Source organism: Lipophrys pholis, assembly GCF_963383615.2.
Source record: "Lipophrys pholis genome assembly, chromosome: 8".
Lineage (NCBI taxonomy): Eukaryota > Metazoa > Chordata > Actinopteri > Blenniiformes > Blenniidae > Lipophrys > Lipophrys pholis.
Window position 1 is genome coordinate 24,318,410 of NC_137630.1, and position 17,677 is coordinate 24,336,086.

General features: G+C 41.4%; 1 protein-coding gene across 1 annotated transcript; it reads left to right on the forward strand.

Moving 5' to 3' along the window:
* Positions 1-1,304: 1,304 nt before the first annotated feature.
* On the forward strand, positions 1,305-9,688 carry rnd1a (Rho family GTPase 1a). The gene is made up of 5 exons (XM_080468463.1): positions 1,305-1,604; positions 2,045-2,132; positions 6,866-6,975; positions 7,085-7,219; positions 8,551-9,688. The coding sequence occupies exons 1-5, from the start codon at positions 1,485-1,487 to the stop codon at positions 8,794-8,796; spliced, it is 699 nt and encodes a 232-aa protein (XP_080324589.1). The 5' UTR covers positions 1,305-1,484; the 3' UTR covers positions 8,797-9,688.
* The last annotated feature ends 7,989 nt before the right edge of the window (positions 9,689-17,677 follow it).

The window sequence follows — 17,677 nt, forward strand, 5'->3', positions numbered from 1 at the left end:
TGTTACATAAATGCATCAACAATATTCTAAGGAACATTTTCCCTCTTGGGCTCTTAAGCTCTTATTATTTAAAGATTTTCTAGGAGATGCTTGCATGCAGGACTATTTGTGAGTATTTAAACTGAGTGGTATTATTAGTTTATGACTGTAAAAGAACTAATAAAACGGCACAGTCCACACTCACACCCCTTTATTGTAAACTAATAATAATACCACACAGTTTGAATACTCTCACCTTTCAATCACAACAAAATACTAATAACATGAAAAGATAAAATGATATGAGTATTTAAACTAACTGAGTGGTTATATTATTAGTTTACAATAGTGTCAATACTTACACTTTGTGGTTTTATTAGTACTTTACTGTAATGGAAATGTGAGTATTTATACTCAATTAATAGGTTACACTGATAAAATGATGTGAGCATCTAAATTGTGTGGTATTATTAGTAAATTACAGTTAAAAAATAAGTGAAACTGTGGCTTTATTAATAGTTTACAGGGCCAGAAGGATGTCAATACTTACAGTTTGGCTTATTTATAGCTGACAATGATTAACCGGTTAATAGCTTGTGAAATATGTGGTTTTATTAATAGTTTACAGCAGGGGAGTCAAACATAAGGCCTGTGGGCCAAAACTGGCCCACGTTCCAATTCGACCTGCCAAACCACCAGGCAAATTGTCAAAAATGTCATAGAAAGCATAGAATTTATTATTACTATTATTATTTTTAACTATTTAGAGTAGCAGACACGACAAAACACTGATACCCTGAGATCATTGGGAGAAATCAGGCGTTTGTTAAATACCGTTTTTACAAGTTTTTGTGAATATTTCACAGTATTTTGCTCCGGAAGGGATCGTTAAAACTGGCTTTATATTGAAGTTGTAGTCCTTTTTGGTATTGATAGTTTATATTTTGCAAAATTATAGGAATTTTCATCACATATACTATGCGCCACATCAAACTTAAATTGATTGATTATTTTGTCACCACTCAAGATAAAATCCTATAAAATCTCCCTGAACCAGTTTGACTTCTGGTTTACGTCAATAAAAATGATGTGAATAACTGTGGTTTCATTAACGGATAGTTTTGAGCTTCTAAACGGTGTGTTTTTTTTATTAATAGTGACAGAAGAATGTGAGCATTTGAACGGCGTGGTGTTATTATTAGCACTTTGACAGTAATGAGAGGATGTGAGTTTCCTCCTCCCCTGGTGGTAACAGGCTGGGCACTGCGCCGCGCTCATTGGTCGCTGGCGCGGTATAAAGTTGCGCAGTGACTCCTCCGTTCACCGCCGCTGTCCGTCTCTCATGCGCACTGACTCACCGGCTCCACGCGCCGCTCTCCGGGAGGAATTTACCGAACTTTATCCGCGGTCATTTGCCTCCCCCCACCCCCCCCCCCCCCACCCCCCTGCCCTGCCTCCACTGAGGATCTTCTCTCGTTTCTCTCTGTCTGTATTTTGTCACCACCATGAAGGAGCGGAGACTCACGCAGCCGTTTGTCGCGAGGTGTAAACTGGTGCTGGTCGGGGACGTCCAATGCGGTAAAACGGCGATGTTACAGGTCCTGGTGAAGGACTGCTACCCAGAGGTAAGAGGTTTCTGCACACAACTCATGTCTGCAGTCATTTCCAGATCAATACTGGAAAAAACAAAAGAGAGAAAAAGAAAAAGAAACCTTCTTTTACATGCAGGTCGTGATTTATTCATAACAACCGTGATCGAAGGGAGAAAAATCTAAAAATCTGTAATACTTTAAATGGTTTGCTATGATTGAAATACACACCTCTTATGTTTTAATGTCTATTCTCAGCGTGAATAAGAAATGATTCTCCATAACCTTCAGAATTACTGGATGGGAAATGTGCGGGAAAGGTTATTGGACTGTAAATCATGAAATCATCTCATTCTCTAAATTGCCTGTCTCAGCACATGCAAATAATTTGATTAACTCCAAAGAAAGTGACATATATGTTACATCTATACATTTATTTATTTATTTATTTATTTATTGTCTTTGCCCTTTCTTAGACTTACGTCCCCACTGTGTTTGAAAACTACACAGCCTGTTTGGAGCTGGATGACCAGCGAGTTGAGCTCAGCCTTTGGGACACATCAGGTGAGCATTGACCTCTAATTTTCTATTTGATTATTGATTTTACTGAAACTGGGTGGACTGCAGAGCTGCGATCTCTTCATGCGACCCGCTGGGGTCCCGGATTGTTGAGTTCAGCTGGTTTCGGTGACGACTGTAAATGGAGCCAGGCCTTCTCCTCCACTGTTCTTGTCTTTGTGTTGGATGTTTACTCAGACTTTACTATCTGTCGATCCTGTTTTGATGCGGTCAAACAGCTTTTCACAAGTGTGAAATCATTGGCGAACCAAACCAGCTGGTTTCTGATCCGCATTTTAAAAACTCATAGTAGTTTTCACACTTTCGAACACTATTCGATTTTGAAGCCCTGATTTCTCCTATTAAAATGCTTTTTCATATTTCTATTATCTATCAAACCCCAAACCTTCAAAATACCCAAAACTCAATAGAACATTAACCTTGTTTGGCCTTAATGAGGTAGGACATCAGAGCATCCATGATTTAAATTTGTAAGAATTCAGGTACAGGAATCTTTTTTTTTTTTTTTTTTATCTAATTGTGTTTGCATGTTGAGTCAGTGCAGATGAATCTGGGTGTGAGTGTGTGAGTGTGTGAAGAAGTTATCAAAGACTGTCCTGTTGCATATCCAAGGAATCTGAGAATAATCTGAACACATTACGTTACACACACACACACACACACACACACACACACACACACACACACACACACACACACACACACACACACACACACACACACACACACACACACACACACACACACTACAGTATCTGATCCTTTTTCATGTTGTATAACTGATAGTTTTTGGGGCCTTATGCAACATAAATAGAATTATTACAAGTTGGTACTGAGGTGTCTTGAGGTAAAACAAATTTTCCTCTCATTTTTCCTCTTTTTAATTTTAATTAAAAAAAATGTAACCATTTTTAAGCATTTTATAGATTAAATGATAATCTGATAAGGAAGTCAGTTTATTTGTTGCCCTTTTCGTTCTCTATTTTGAAGCAAAATGTTTTGTGGGTTGCGTGACGAGGTGGAATTCAGCAGCCGACTGACCTTTAAACATACATTAAGATTATGTAAATGGGATCAATCGCAGAAGCCACACGCTGGCTGCTGTATGGATTTCTTTCGTAACAGCCTCGGTCGACGCTTTGTGTCGAGAGGAAGTCGAGCCGTGCCAGTTGGCCTGTGGAGGGGTTGTTTCACAGGGGAGAGGGGAAAGCCTCGTCCAGGCAGGGGGTGGAAATCTGCACGAGCGAGTGTGTGTGTGTGTGTGTGTGTGTGTGTGTGTGTGTGTGTGTGTGTGTGTGTGTGTGTGTTGTACAGTCACTGTGAACAGAAGGCACAAGTGAGGGATACTGAGAGAAAAGATGTGCATGACCTCCCTGCTGCCTTATGTCGCGTGTGTGTGTGTGTGTGTTTGTGTGTGTGTGTGTGTGTGTGTGTGTGTGTGTGTGTTTGTGTTGTCTAAAAAAGGTCTTATGTAACTGAAACCAGCTCTGAACTAATGTAGGTTTGTGTGTTTGTATGTCTCCCACGGAGTAAAAACTTTCTGGGCATTCACCCTTTACCAGAGGAAACGTTGCATAAGAGCAATTTACATTTGCAACATGCACGAAGACGCACACCAGTTGCCCATCACTCTATATTTTTTTTGCCGTCCTCTTTCATTACACTGTTAAATTTTAGGCATGTTAATCAATTGTGTCTTGAACAAAGTCAGAAAGTGAAGGTGAAGCTAACATTCGGCATCAAATGTGTAAAATATTTGAATAATATAGAGCAGTGACTTTTTTCCAAATCAGCATCTTCAGATGTTTCGCTTTATCAACACAGTGGACACCTCTAAGATGTTCCATTTACAGTCACTTGATATGAAGAAAAGCAGGAAATTGTCACAGAAAATGCTCCTAAATAGAAGGAGTTTATCAATAAAATGATTAAATGGATCCTTTTTCGCTCTCTCTTTCTCTGGCACAGTTGTATACATAAAACAAAAGACAGACGACTTAAGTAGATTCTCATCTTATCAAGACACTTATCCCCAAGTTGCTTCCTTTTGTGAGCAGTTTGTGTGGGAGCCATCCTTGTTTTGTTTATGTGTGTGTCACTGATCATGTAAAGCATGTTGACACCGCTGAAGCAGTGGAAATCTGCTGTATAAGTCCATTTATCATCTGTGGTGTCCTATTTCTCTCTGTGTCTGAAGATATTTGTGTGTGTTTGTGTGTGTGTGTGTGTGTGTGTGTGTGTGGGGGGGGGTTGTGGGTGCTGGGAGTTGTGTCTTTTTCAGAAGCGTCTGCCTCCTCTTTCTCAGGTCTTACATCACTCTGGGTAGTTATGTGACGTCTGCTTTGATTCTCGCTAGAAGAAGTGTTATTGATAGTCGCTCGTTGTGTAAGTTCTCCTACTTCGCAGGTTCCCGGTTAAAAAAGAAAAAAAAAAAAAGATGAAAAAAATGTTTTCTTTTGTGACTGTGATCTCGTAGTAAAGCATTCTGTAAACCTCTCAGGAGACGGCCGAATTCATCAAGACAACATGATTGTTAGTTAGTCCCAGCAGAGGACTATTAGAAGTATCTATTCCCGGTATAATTATATCCTCTCATATTTGCTTGGGGAAGCTTCTCGGGCTGGTTTGGCCCCCGAGGACACCGGTAGGAAATTAAATCTCAGTGTCGGTGTGTGGGGAGTGATTAGGTGGCAGGGGAAGACAATAGAGAGCGGACATCCTGACAGTCTGTTTTTAGCGCAGGAGCTTTCCTGAGGGTTTTAAAAAAAGAAGTTCAACACACGCACACACACACACACACACACACGCGCGCACACACGTTGTTTATGTAAATGTGTTTCCTTCACGCCATTCTTCACTTTCTCATAACTGAGGTGTTGTAATTGTGTGACAATAATGAGAGTGGACTGAATGAGATGATGAATGGTGTGTGTTTTCATGTTGGGGGGGGGGGGGTTTATGTGCTGCTGCCTGAGATTAATGCTGGAAATTTACAACTGGGTCATAAAGGCATCGACTGCAGCATCGGTTATGATATGAGCCCATCAATAAATCCCGATATGGTGAAAAGATGCATCCGCAGTTTTTAAGTGAAGTTAAAAAAAGGAGCCCGCAGCTTAAATGAATGACTTCTTGCTGAACTTGTGTGTCTAATTATTAATCAGACTGAATTGCTGCGGGCTGCATGAAACTCTCCAAAAGAGACATGCTGTTCCAAACACATCCAGGCAATACGAACATACACAGGCTCACAAATTCTGCCTTAAGTGAGTTTAATTTGATGAGTAGTGCCGTTTCTTTTGTTCAATTCAGCGTGATTTATGCTCTAAAAGTATCAGCGTTGAACCTTCAAGAAAACATTTTTACGGGAAAATGAGAGAGTTACGTAAAGACTCACGTCCGTCTCACATTATCTCCAAGCTCCACGCAGCAGCGGTTTAGCTTCGGGCCCTTTCGTGTGGAGATTTAACATACTGTCGTCTTGAGGACCCGTTATTACAATTTACTGTTTGTTTTCAGATCCGAGCGTAAGCAGGCTAATGCCGCCCTGCGTGTGATTTTTTATTTTTTTTTACATAACAAACCAGCCTTTCCAGACTCAGTGGCTGGGGCGGTTAAAAACAGCAGCATCTCCATCTCGCCTCGCCCCTGCGCCGTGTGGACAGACTCGCCTCGGGGCTTTTGGTCCCGCTGTGCCGGCTCTCTGTTTTACACACATGTTGATTCAGCTAAGTTATGGCCTCCAGAGTGGGCTTATCAACCAAACAACTCCACCGCCGAGCCTTTTAAGAGCAGAACAAAGGCACGATAGTGCTGCGATCGTCCCGTCCGTGAAAAAAAAAAAACAACAGAAAAAAGCCTACGGTTAACCAACTGTCCACGAACGCCTTTGAAACTCAGAAATTAGCCTGTTTTGACTCGATATTCAAATTATTATGAATTCCACAGCGTGAAAAGGAAAAATGTGATAACAAAGTGTTAAAATAAAAGCAGTTGTATGTGGTTATTGGCAACTATAAAACACTCTTGGATGTTATTGTGTCTGAATAACAACAGCATGAAGAAGTAAAGCCTAATATTGTTGCAGGTTCTGTTTGATCTCCTGGTTCGCTGTTTAGCCTTTTCTTCAGTTTTCATGCTTTGCTAACCTGCTGCCGTTTACATCTGGGATGAAGGAAGAACATGCAGCTTTGCTTTTGCGTAATGTGAGATATTTCCATGAAATTATCCTTGCCCTTCTTTATTCTTCTTTGAAATGAAACAGGAACTCTAATTTTCACCCTCGTTCATCACTTTGTTAAATAAAGTTTGCCCCGACTCATGGCTGAGCGATGTGATTGGTGCAGAGTTCACCAGCCTGACTCAGTGAGTTAGTTTACTTTCCTGGAAAGGCTCCTGTCAGTGGGAAGCCTTCATGCTTACTGAAATGATTTGCTCTTTTATGAGCTTGGCAGGGCTGCATGTGTCTGTTTGTATTTGTGCTGTGTTAATGTGAGGAGGATGATTGTGATGGAACATTATAACGGTGTCAGCTGGCAGACCTTTGAAAGAGCAGCTTTGTTTCTATTTCTGCTCGCTAACAAAGGAAAAAATAAAAACTTCACTTATGAAAGATTTATTTATTTTTTATTTTTTCACAATTGAGAGTCAAACTTTTAACCCACACGTTTGCAGGATAAACACTTTATTATGTCACCTTTCTCTCTCACTCTGTCCAGGTTCTCCGTACTACGACAATGTCAGGCCCCTCTGCTACAGCGACTCCGACGCAGTGCTCTTGTGCTTTGACATCAGCCGACCAGACACAGTCGACGGCGCGCTGAAGAAGGTATGAAGTGCTGCAATGTGCTGGATCAGTAATCTAAGACCACCTTTTTATTAATCCATCATACCTTTTAAGTGTCAGTGTGGTGACCTCGGCTTTTTTCCCCCCGCAGTGGAAAGCAGAGATCCAGGACTTCTGCCCCAGCACTCGCATTTTACTAATAGGCTGCAAAACAGACCTGCGCACAGACGTTTGCACACGCATGGAGCTGTCCAATCAGAAACAGGCTCCCATCTCCCACGAACAGGTTTGTTCCCATTGCTGTGAACGTCAACTCTTTAAACTGCCCGTTTTGTTAGAATGAGCATTTGACATTCTGGTCTAAATATGTATATTGTCCAAATAGCAACATCTAGAGAAGTAGAAGGTCAACAATAACTACGATGGTCCCAGTAGGAGGGAGCAGTAATGTCAGAAAAAGAACATGGGATTCAGATTTGCAGGCTGCGTTGGTCAGGGAGACCATTAAACACCTCGAGGTGGCACACAGCCGCTCTGTTTTTGGTTTCGAGGGTCAACACAGCCCCCCATGGCTGCCGGTGGTATTGCTCCGCTGCTATGTATCTGTACGTGTCCAGGAGACAAAATGAATTTAGAGTACACATAGCAATCTGTGTTTTCAGAAGTATCGCCTTTGAATTTGAATTTGAAAAATGAGTTGAAAATGTTGTCAGTTATCATTTTAAATGAGTGAAGCCCCCTTTCTGAGTCCTCGTGCAATATGGCGACCCCTGAATAGAATAGAATAGAAATGAAATACTCTATCAAATTCTTTATATGTCACCTCCGATGGGCAGCGGCAGTTAATCAGGCGTTTATTTGTACGTGTCTATAGTTTACGTGTAAATGTCTTCTGGTGGAGAATTTTGAAGCCAATGATGTAAACGTCAGATGAAATGTAACATGATTGAAATACATCAGATGAAAGTGGCCTGGGTCAAATTTGATAAAAATCATTTTTGTGGTTGTTTTGACTGATATAGGTCACCTTTTGGCAAAAAAGTAGGATATGAACCACATTTACCTGCAGTCTGAACGTAATCAAAGTAAAACAGAACAGGTTGTGGGATCTGGAGCAGATTGAGGAAACTATACAAATAGATAAATAAATAAGAATCTTTTCATTTAAAGAGATGGAGTTTCTCCTGGTGGGTGTGTCTTGGATGTGATTGACATTTTCAGCGGCAGATCGCCGTTACGCACATGCAGCAGTTTGAGCTATTATCTGAGGTCGATGCCGCTGTCAGTGCGGAGGAGACGTATGCATTTCTTTTGGATGCAGAATACGCCTGCGAGCGCAAAATGACTCATCAGACATTTGACACTGCTTCACTGGAAGAGAATTGGAGGGAATCTTATGTGAACAATGTTAAAATACCTTATTTTTTTTTGACAACGGAACAACAAGCCCCATCAATAGTTTTCCTGTGTATGTGGTATTCAGATTTTTGATAAATGCATTACACAATTAGACTATAATAGAATGTAAATACGTAGAGAATTAAGACTAGATTGTGGTATCAATGTTCATAGTCAAAAAGCTCAACATCGGCGATCTGTTCCCCTCACTCTTTCCAGGGCTCGTCTTTGGCCAAGCAGCTCGGAGCTGAAGCGTACCTGGAGTGCTCTGCCTTCACGTCAGAGAAGAGCATCCACAGTGTTTTCCGTACTGCGGCTCTGGCCTGCATGAACAAACTGCAGCCCGCCGATAAACCCAGCCCCGTCCGCCGCCTCTCCAAGAGACTCCTACACCTGCCCAGCAAGACGGAGCTGCTCTCCTCCACCTTCAGCAAGGACAGGTCCAAGAGCTGCTCTATCATGTGAATCCCACGCTGGGGAGAAAAGCAAAACAAAACAAAACCACAAAAAAAAAAAAAAAAAAACTAAACAAAAAAATAAATTAATTAAAAACCTAACCAGAAACAAAGGACATGTGAACTCTCCTGTAGCTGCTCAGGCGGGGAGGCAGGACGCGTGAAGGAAAGAGACGCTTCTCTCTTCTTTGCAGCATCCTGCTCCGTCTCCTGTCAGCCACCGCCGAAAACATCTGCACTCTCTCTGTATTTAACAGCTTCGATCAGGACTCGTCACCAGCACACAACTTCTGCACGGACAGAAATTGTTCCGGTTACATATTCCTGTGCTCGCAGAGCACAGCGGGCACTTTAAGGTGCAGACCCTCACAACGGCAGCAGTGAGCCAGCTGCAGTTAAGGTCGCCACTTCACTCTTCACCACGGAGAAGGTGGTGGTTGTAAACACCGCATTTGACTGCATTAAACTGATTAGACCCATTTGAAATTCTGATGGCGGCGCCCTTTCCAATCCATCTCTTTGTCTGAATGTCTGTTTAAGGTCACACGGCGAGCTGAGTGACGGGATGAAATGTAAAATCTGACAGCGACGGGACGCGGTACCCAACAGAAATGCGGCTCTGAGAATTTAAAGCCGCCGTCCTCGGAGGAAATTATTCCCCGTCTGACCCCTCGGTGGTATTTCGATTGGAAAGTAAAGTTGGCAGCCGAGTGTGTGGGGGGGGGGGGGAGGTGGAGAGAAGGTGGGGGGGGGGTATTTTGGCGAGCGGAGCATTCATTTGCGAAAGGCAGTGGGAGGACAAACGGAGGGAGCATCTCAAGAAGCGCAATGTGACTCAGCACTCACATGAGCTGCGAAACAGGCCACTGTGGACGTACTGTTCAAAACAAACACACTTGGAGAAAAAAAAAAAAAAGAAGAAGAAGAAAGAAGCCGAGGCTGTGCAAAGACCGCCTGAACATGTTTTTGTGAGATTGCCTCCCATTACCCATCACCACAGCCGTCTTATTTGTTCAATGTTACTACCCATCAGCTTTGATTCGAGCAGTGTTACATGGATGAATCATCCTCTCTCCAAAGCCTAATGGGGCCCAGTTTTTACATAAAAATGAGGTCATTCTTTCTTTTCTAGTTTAAAAAAAAAAAAAAGACTTCTTTTCTCACAAGACAAAACTGGATGCAGTCAGTGTATTGTTCCGGTCCGTCGTCTGAATCCTCCTCATGGATATTTCAAGTGTCCTCATCTTCATCATTGGACCAGAAAACATCGGTTGGAGGACTGATTTGAAGAGGCGCCGGTGACATTGGTACAAAGAAGATAGTTAATGAACAGCCTTCTTACTTGTTATTATCCGATGCATAATTATCCACAATGCATCTGCAATAACAGGTTGGTGAAACATTTGCAGTGATTTTTTTTTTTATCCAAGTGCCCGAACTGCTCCTCTTCGTTTCGTTATCTGTTCGTTATCAAAAGAAGCAGCTATAAAATGCTTAAAAACGTCACAAATCGATGATGAATATTGTGAAAGTTTATTTTTAACTTCAATCCCTCCGCCTGCAGTCTACATTTTTGAACATTTATAGGTTTGTTCACTTCTAAATGAACTTATTAATCTAAATATGCAAGGTCAGCGTTAATTCCTATTTTTAGTCAGTGACAGCCACTTAAAGCAACAGACTACAATGGAATGATAACAAGCAGCAGGAGCAGATCGGAGTGCAAATTAATAAGAGGGAAAGTTAAAGATTTCGCATACGATAAAATTATTATTGAAGTAGAAAGGGGTTGGACTTTTTGGGAAAAACTGCTATTTGTCCCACCAAGCAGATTCTTCTTCATCATTCTTGGAAACAGTAAAAGCAGCCAGGATGGATGTTTTAAGGAATCTGGACTCGGCACTGACAGATTGTTTCTGCTTTCAAATTGCTGAGTTAGCGCAGGAGCCAGTTTGACTGTTCTTATTGGATCTCTTCCTGTCAGGCGTTATTACAGAAAATACAAAAGAAACTGTTTAGTTCACTGGAAAGCTTCACTAATATGGAACAACCACAGATTAAAAGCCGTTGCAATGTGAGGCGTTCAATCAACAGTTTTACATTTCCCTTTCATTGATGGGTATCAAATGAGAGAAATGTATTGATATTAGATTTTGAACTGCTAGTGATCATGAGGAACTTTCCTGCACTGGACACATAGCGCCTGCTCAATGAATCAGAATGTCCTTTAAACTGATTTTAAACTCCTAAGCCAACATCACAACGCAGACTGAATGAGGTGGACCGGACTTGGTCATTATTGTGGAGGACGTTTGGCCTTTATCCAACTGTTGTTTTTGTCTTCTCTCCCAACGTGTTGTCTTCAGTCTCTACCAACTCTGACTCAAAAAGTTGCAAAAGTGCATTGGATTTTTCACAAACCAACAAACGTCCTTGACGGAGAAATGAGGCAAACCTCCCAAAACATAAACTGATAAGTTCAGCCTTAAAAAAAAAAAAAAAAGAAGAAAAAAAAAACAATCTGTGTGTGAGAACATCCAAAGGAGGAAGGCTAAACTTAGTTACGCCAACAGGCTGGCCCTGTATCCCCCCGCCACTCTTTTATTTTAAATTTCCTCCACCCTTTCCGTTCCGTTTTCCTGGTTGGGTTTTCCTTCTCCTGGACGCTTTCTCCTCCGTCGCTGGTGTTTTTTGTGTCGCTGTTGATGTTCCCGTATTCGCTGGAGTCCTCTGGCATTAGCTGCTGTTGACAGCTCGGCTAATGGAGGACTTGATGATTTGTAGGTCTGCACCGAGAAGCCCGGCCATGTGCCCAACACTGGAATTTAACGTGTTGCCTAGCAACAGTGCGAGCAGGGGCAGTTCCTGTCTGACGGAGAGAGGGAGAGAGAGAGAGAGAGAGAGAGAGGGATGGGTGGCTCTCCGAGAGGGCGCCTCACCTTTTATTTGTAGCATTAGACAGAAGCCACAGAGAAGGTGGTGGCAGGAGGCATGGGGGCGTTGGGTGGGTGGGGGGGGGATGGGGGGGACAACATGATGTCTGAAACGTGACTCTGCAGTCAATATGTCACCTCTGCGTGGAGCATCCTGCCGCCATCGTAAACCTTTTGTCCATCGTTTCATTTTCTCTCTTGCTTGGTTTTTTTTGTTTTTTTTTAACGGAGAAAGATTTCTTTTATTGTACATATCTTTATCTTGAAACTGTTTATTAGAAATCCCTCCCCCCCCAAACGAATGTGACTAAAGCAAAAAGCAAAAAAAAAAAAAAGGCTTATGGTGAAGTTGCCTATAACGGTTTAAATTATTGGCTGGATTCTGTATTTGTTATTGCCACATGCTACTTTCTTTACATCTCTTATTTAAATAAATATGGCAGATGTAACTTGTAAGTCTGTGTTTTTCTTTTCTTTTTACTAGTTTACAACATGGAGGCTTGATGAGCAACAAAAAGTGTGGAAGGACGAGTCTCCCTTTAAAGGCTGCAACTATCATAAATGTTCCACTTTTTGTTTTGCCTCAAGCTTCATTTATACTTTCAATATGTCTCTTTCATTTTTACACTGAATTCAGTTGTAGAAGCCTGTCTTTTAATAGAATTACTAAGTTGTATCCTCCGTGTATATCCTCATGTTGATTCTTTTGGCGGGAAAAGGTATTCCCCTGATCCCCCCCGAAACTCAGATGCCCCATTATCTTGAAAAACAGCGAATATGAAGTAAATATTCAGTGAAGACCTGCATTTTTCACAGTTTAATCAGTGATACTGAATTACAACAAAAGGTTATTTGAGTAATTTAATCACTTCCAAGGCTTCTTGAAGGATATTTAAAATATACAGTGTGCTGCTTCTTGGCAGCACACTGTATATTTTGTCTTAACAATCGAAAGATAATAAATCTCCACTGAAGTGGTCAAGGGCACCGTGGTCGCGAAGAAATACCAAGATAAGAGGTCACTGACAACGAGGAAGCTTCTCAAATTATGAATACAGTCAGGACTGAACGAACAAAATGTCTGATTATCCAGCTGAACTTAAATTAATGAATTTTTTTTGTGTGTCTAATCTCTGAGAGCTGAGTGTCACATGGTTACGTGACGACGGCAGCGGCACACAGTGTGGTGTTAAAACAAGCCTGTGGATGTGATACTGCTGAAGCATGAACGGGGGCCTTCAGGGACCAACCCCTCCCCCAACACACACACACACACACACACACACACACACACACACACACACACACACACACACACACACACACACACACACACACACACACACACACATGCATGCTTACAGACATGATTGTTTCTGAAAATGTGCCACTTTATATTCACTTGTTAGTCAATGAAAAACTGAATAAACAACTATAAAGTGTAAAAATAAAAGAAAAACATCTCTTGTGTGATTACCAGATTGCCCTTCTTTTCTCTCCCCCCCACAGGCTTGCATCAAATATTTATGAATTCTTTATTAATGTAGTAAATAAAACCCAACATAAGATTGTAGTGACCACAACCTCATGTGGAGCTTTATTCCAGTATTAACTATATTAAACTTAATCCTGTCATTCTGATCTAATTTACAATTTATAGACATTTAGTAAAAAGGTGACATTTGACTATTTTCTGATCAACGTACTTTTGTCAACATTAGAATAACTTTTGTCCCAATGACATTGTCAGGAAACAGCTTTTTTGAGTGTTACTACAATAATAACAACCCCAACCCTAATAAATTTACGGTAGTCATTAGTACTCAGAGAATACCAGTTGTTTTAACAAATAACATGAGTTAAATGAGGGTTAAACTACTAGTTTTGATTTGTATTTTTAAAGCAAACATTTCACTACTAAGTATAAATATACTAACCAGTAAAATAAATATGGCTGCCTGCTAAACATTTGTCATAGGGTTCATTAATGTGGGTTCTACTATCATACCACTACTGCTGATTCATTTAACATAAAATAAAAGACACTTTTGGACACAATTCACACTAAATGTGGACTAAAATATAAAGTCTTGATAGTTTGATGGTTTCAAATTTACATCTCAAGATGTCTTAATTGCGAAATACAACAACGTCTAAACAAAAAGAGAGAAAAAGCTGCTTTCACGGATGGACTATTTCCTCGTCTCAGTTTTGTCTTATGTAAGCAGACATCCTCCCTGACCTCCATCATTGCACTTGCTTAGTCTTTCCCGTGACTGATATTGGCTCTTATCTGGCTCCGTGTGGCTGCGTCCTGCCGTCCCGCTGAAGATCACACATGATGAAGTGGCTGAATGTTTGCCATTCCTGGGCTATCGCGCGCAGGATACGGCAGGACCTTATCCATTGCCTTTATGCAGCAGCGGGGCGACTCGGTTGTGGGAAAACACTCTTGCACCGGCAGCTTCAGATAAATTTCATCTCTCGGCTGCTCTCACATTGATTTTCCACGGTTTCAAATGGAAGAGCGGTTTGATCGTCTCCCGGATAAATGGGGGATGCCAGCCCTGTCTGAGATGACGCTCCTCTTATCTTTCTTTCCAGTTTCCCTGCCTCTTTCAACCGCATTCGTCAAAAAATTGGCCCATGTACATTACATGTCCCTGCAAATCACGTAACCCTCTGACAAAGGCGTACTGCGCCTGTCATCCGTGGCGCGTTGCTCCGAGGCACGATTATACTCCACAATGCCTGCGAATGTGGAACATCGTGGACAAAGCGTACACCTTTGCACATCGGGATATTTATGAAATCTTGCTGGTTTTGCTGCCGATTGTGTTGCAAGTGAAAGACGTGCAGTCGCATGAAAAATCAAATTAAAGACTGAGCGATAACGCTCCTGCTCGAGAAGAAGCTGCAACCATCTTGGGTTGGCAAAAAGACTGAAAAAAGCTTCTAAAGCTCCCAAGGTTGGCCGTTGTAATGATGACAATGTGTTTTCATCTGCATGATTAGTCAAATAGTGCCTTTTTACCAAAAGACAATATGGTTATTGTTGCTTCTTTTGGAAAATTCAAAAATGAAGTCTGAAGCAAAGGCAGGGTATAAAATAAATAAATAAAAGGATATAAGGGTTAAAAGAACCTTTTACAGGGCACTCATTCAAAACACTTGAGAATTTCCACCTTGAAGAGTTGCTTGAGGATATTTTAAAACTTTTTTCTCTCATTTGAGACTTAAATTCTCATCTTTATGTACCATTTAATCCTGCTAAAACAATTTGGAAAGTGTGAAACTGACCACAAGTCACACATACTTCACAATTGTATATGAAAAAGGTGATGGATTTCTCACTGGATTTCTGTAAAAGACTTCCTACACACTAAATTGTCTCATTCCACCATCTGTCAGAGTATTTGTAAAATGTGATTTGATAAATGCATTAGTGGTTTGAAAACAACATAATGCTCCTTGCGAGACCCAGAAAGAAGTTGCCAAATAAGTAGCAAAACGACATGGACTTTATCGACATTATATAGGTATAAAATAGAAACACAATGAAACACACACTCACATCTACAGGCCATTTTTATCAGTCACAAATTACTGGATCTGAGTCGTACATAAGCAAATACACATCTTTACACTCTGGCACAGTAAACCCAGACACAGAGAACACATTCAAAGTCTACGGTGAAAGGTCACCACGCCCAGTATTGAATCACCGGTTTGTGGCAAACAATGGTAAACATACTTTATTTATATTGCACATTTCAGCATTTCAGTGGCTTCACTGGGAGTAAATTTGGTTTCAGTGTCTTGTCCAAGGACGTTTTGACACCCGAAGTATGCGAGATACAGAGATACACCACTTTAACCTGATTAACACACCTGATAACAAAGAATGACGCACAATCCTGAGGGATGAACATTTTGCATCATATATTTCAATTCTGGCAGCGGTGAAAAGAGAAAATAAAAGATGAGATGAGACAACCGTTGCCCGACACTCCTTGCAACGCCTCCTTCCTGACATAGTTTAGGAGGTTTGTGAGCGTCTTCTGTCGACGTGTTGGAGGAAAAACATGCAAAGTATCACGAGAACCTCCACACTGCTTTTGTGACGAAATCATGTTTGTGAATCAGATCCTGATGGTTGACCTCATTCTGAAAGCAAAAGCTTGTGAGGTGATGGAAACTCTTCACAGAAACAACTGTTCAGAGGAAGTTGTTGCCAACATGAAGATCACCTTCAGCTGGGGGACAACACAACCTGAAAATAATAAAAAATACTCACATATTGGCAAATTTAGATCTTTCTTTTGTTTGCATGTGGAACAGGTAGATTATATTTATATAATATATATATAACAGCTTTGTCACTCATATCTGAAAAATTTTAAGCATTTTGTTACTCCTGAACTTAGTTTAAAAACATAAAACAATAACATTTAATCCCATGAAATCAAATATTTTGAAATGGTGCATTTTGAGTTTTTATTACTTATGCATTATGAAAAAGTATGATGTGTAATGATTCTGATATTTAGAGATATATTAGTAAATTTAACTATATTAGCTCCTGTTTATTCTTAGACCCCATGATAGACATTGCGTTAACTATTTGTTTTTACCTTTATATAGAGATTTCTCTACTCCATGACATCTATAAAATCCCACATCTGCTGTTTTACTGCTAAAACAACTGCATTTCTACGACAGGTTCAAAAAAATCACCCCGTGCTTGGAAATAGATTTGTACAGGTCGACAGAGACACTCGTGTGGCTGACATGTTTGACGTGAACTAATGAGCGGGTCAAGAAAACTAGTGATTCGTGCAGTCTGAACGTTTGTCCGTTCCTCGGCGGATGGATGGGAGCCCGCGGCGCAGACGGTGGGACTGCTGAGGACCAGGATCAGGAGGCAGAGGGAGGATGATTGAGGCGAGGACTGCTGCCATCTGAAACCCTCTCGGGGACTCGAGGGGGGAAAACGGTCGCTGTGCAGCAAGTCTCATTACCACATAAGCACATCATCTATCAGACACGGCGTCACAGTCAGACACACACAAACACACACACACACACACACACAGAGACACATACGAATGACGCAAGCTCACACACTTTGACACAATCAACCTATCAGACGTGTCTCTCTTCACAGCCGCAGAGAGAGGATGGGGGGTTGGGGTGGGTGGGGGTGGGGGGGGCAATGCCGCCTGGTTACTGATGAGCTGATCTGCAGACTGACATGTAGGTTACGTTCCCCTCAGATTCAGAGAGCTTTGCCACAGCTGCTCCGACAGCGTCATAACTCTGACTTTGGATGGAAAATGGGATTGTATGTCAGAAGGCTCAGCTGGGAGAGAAGAAGGGGAGCCAGTGTCCTATATGGGCATCTGCCTCCCGGTGGTTCACTGCAGCAGACGTGGCCTCTGCCTCTTCACCTTCTCTCTGCAGGATTCCTCTTCAAGAACATGTATAATGAAATAAGTGAATACTTTCAATTTCAAAATCCTTGAACCTGTAAACATAGAGAATAACTGATCATAATAACGTCACTGTAATATCTCTACAGTTGGCAGAAATGCATTTGCAGCTGAAATAGTGAGGCACGTACAGTTACTGAAGTGAGTTCATTACGTCTATAGTCCATGGAAACAGGTGCAGAGCTGCTGTCACTCTCTCCAGCTCTGTCTGCTCTATTCAAAGCTGCACAGCTCTGTCACTATTTTATTAAACTCCTGTTTATTAATTAATCCCAAACTAACCACAACATGAAGCGTCTCTATTCCATCTTCTTGCATCACTGCCTATAATGTAGGCAACTTCAAAATCTGAAAGGTGCGATCAATGCAAGGTTATGGAGGATCTAACATCTAACATCTCTGAAGGAAGGCTGTATAATTTAGTGAGGCAATGTTAGAACTTGCAGGAGTTGGAGTCTCTGAGTGC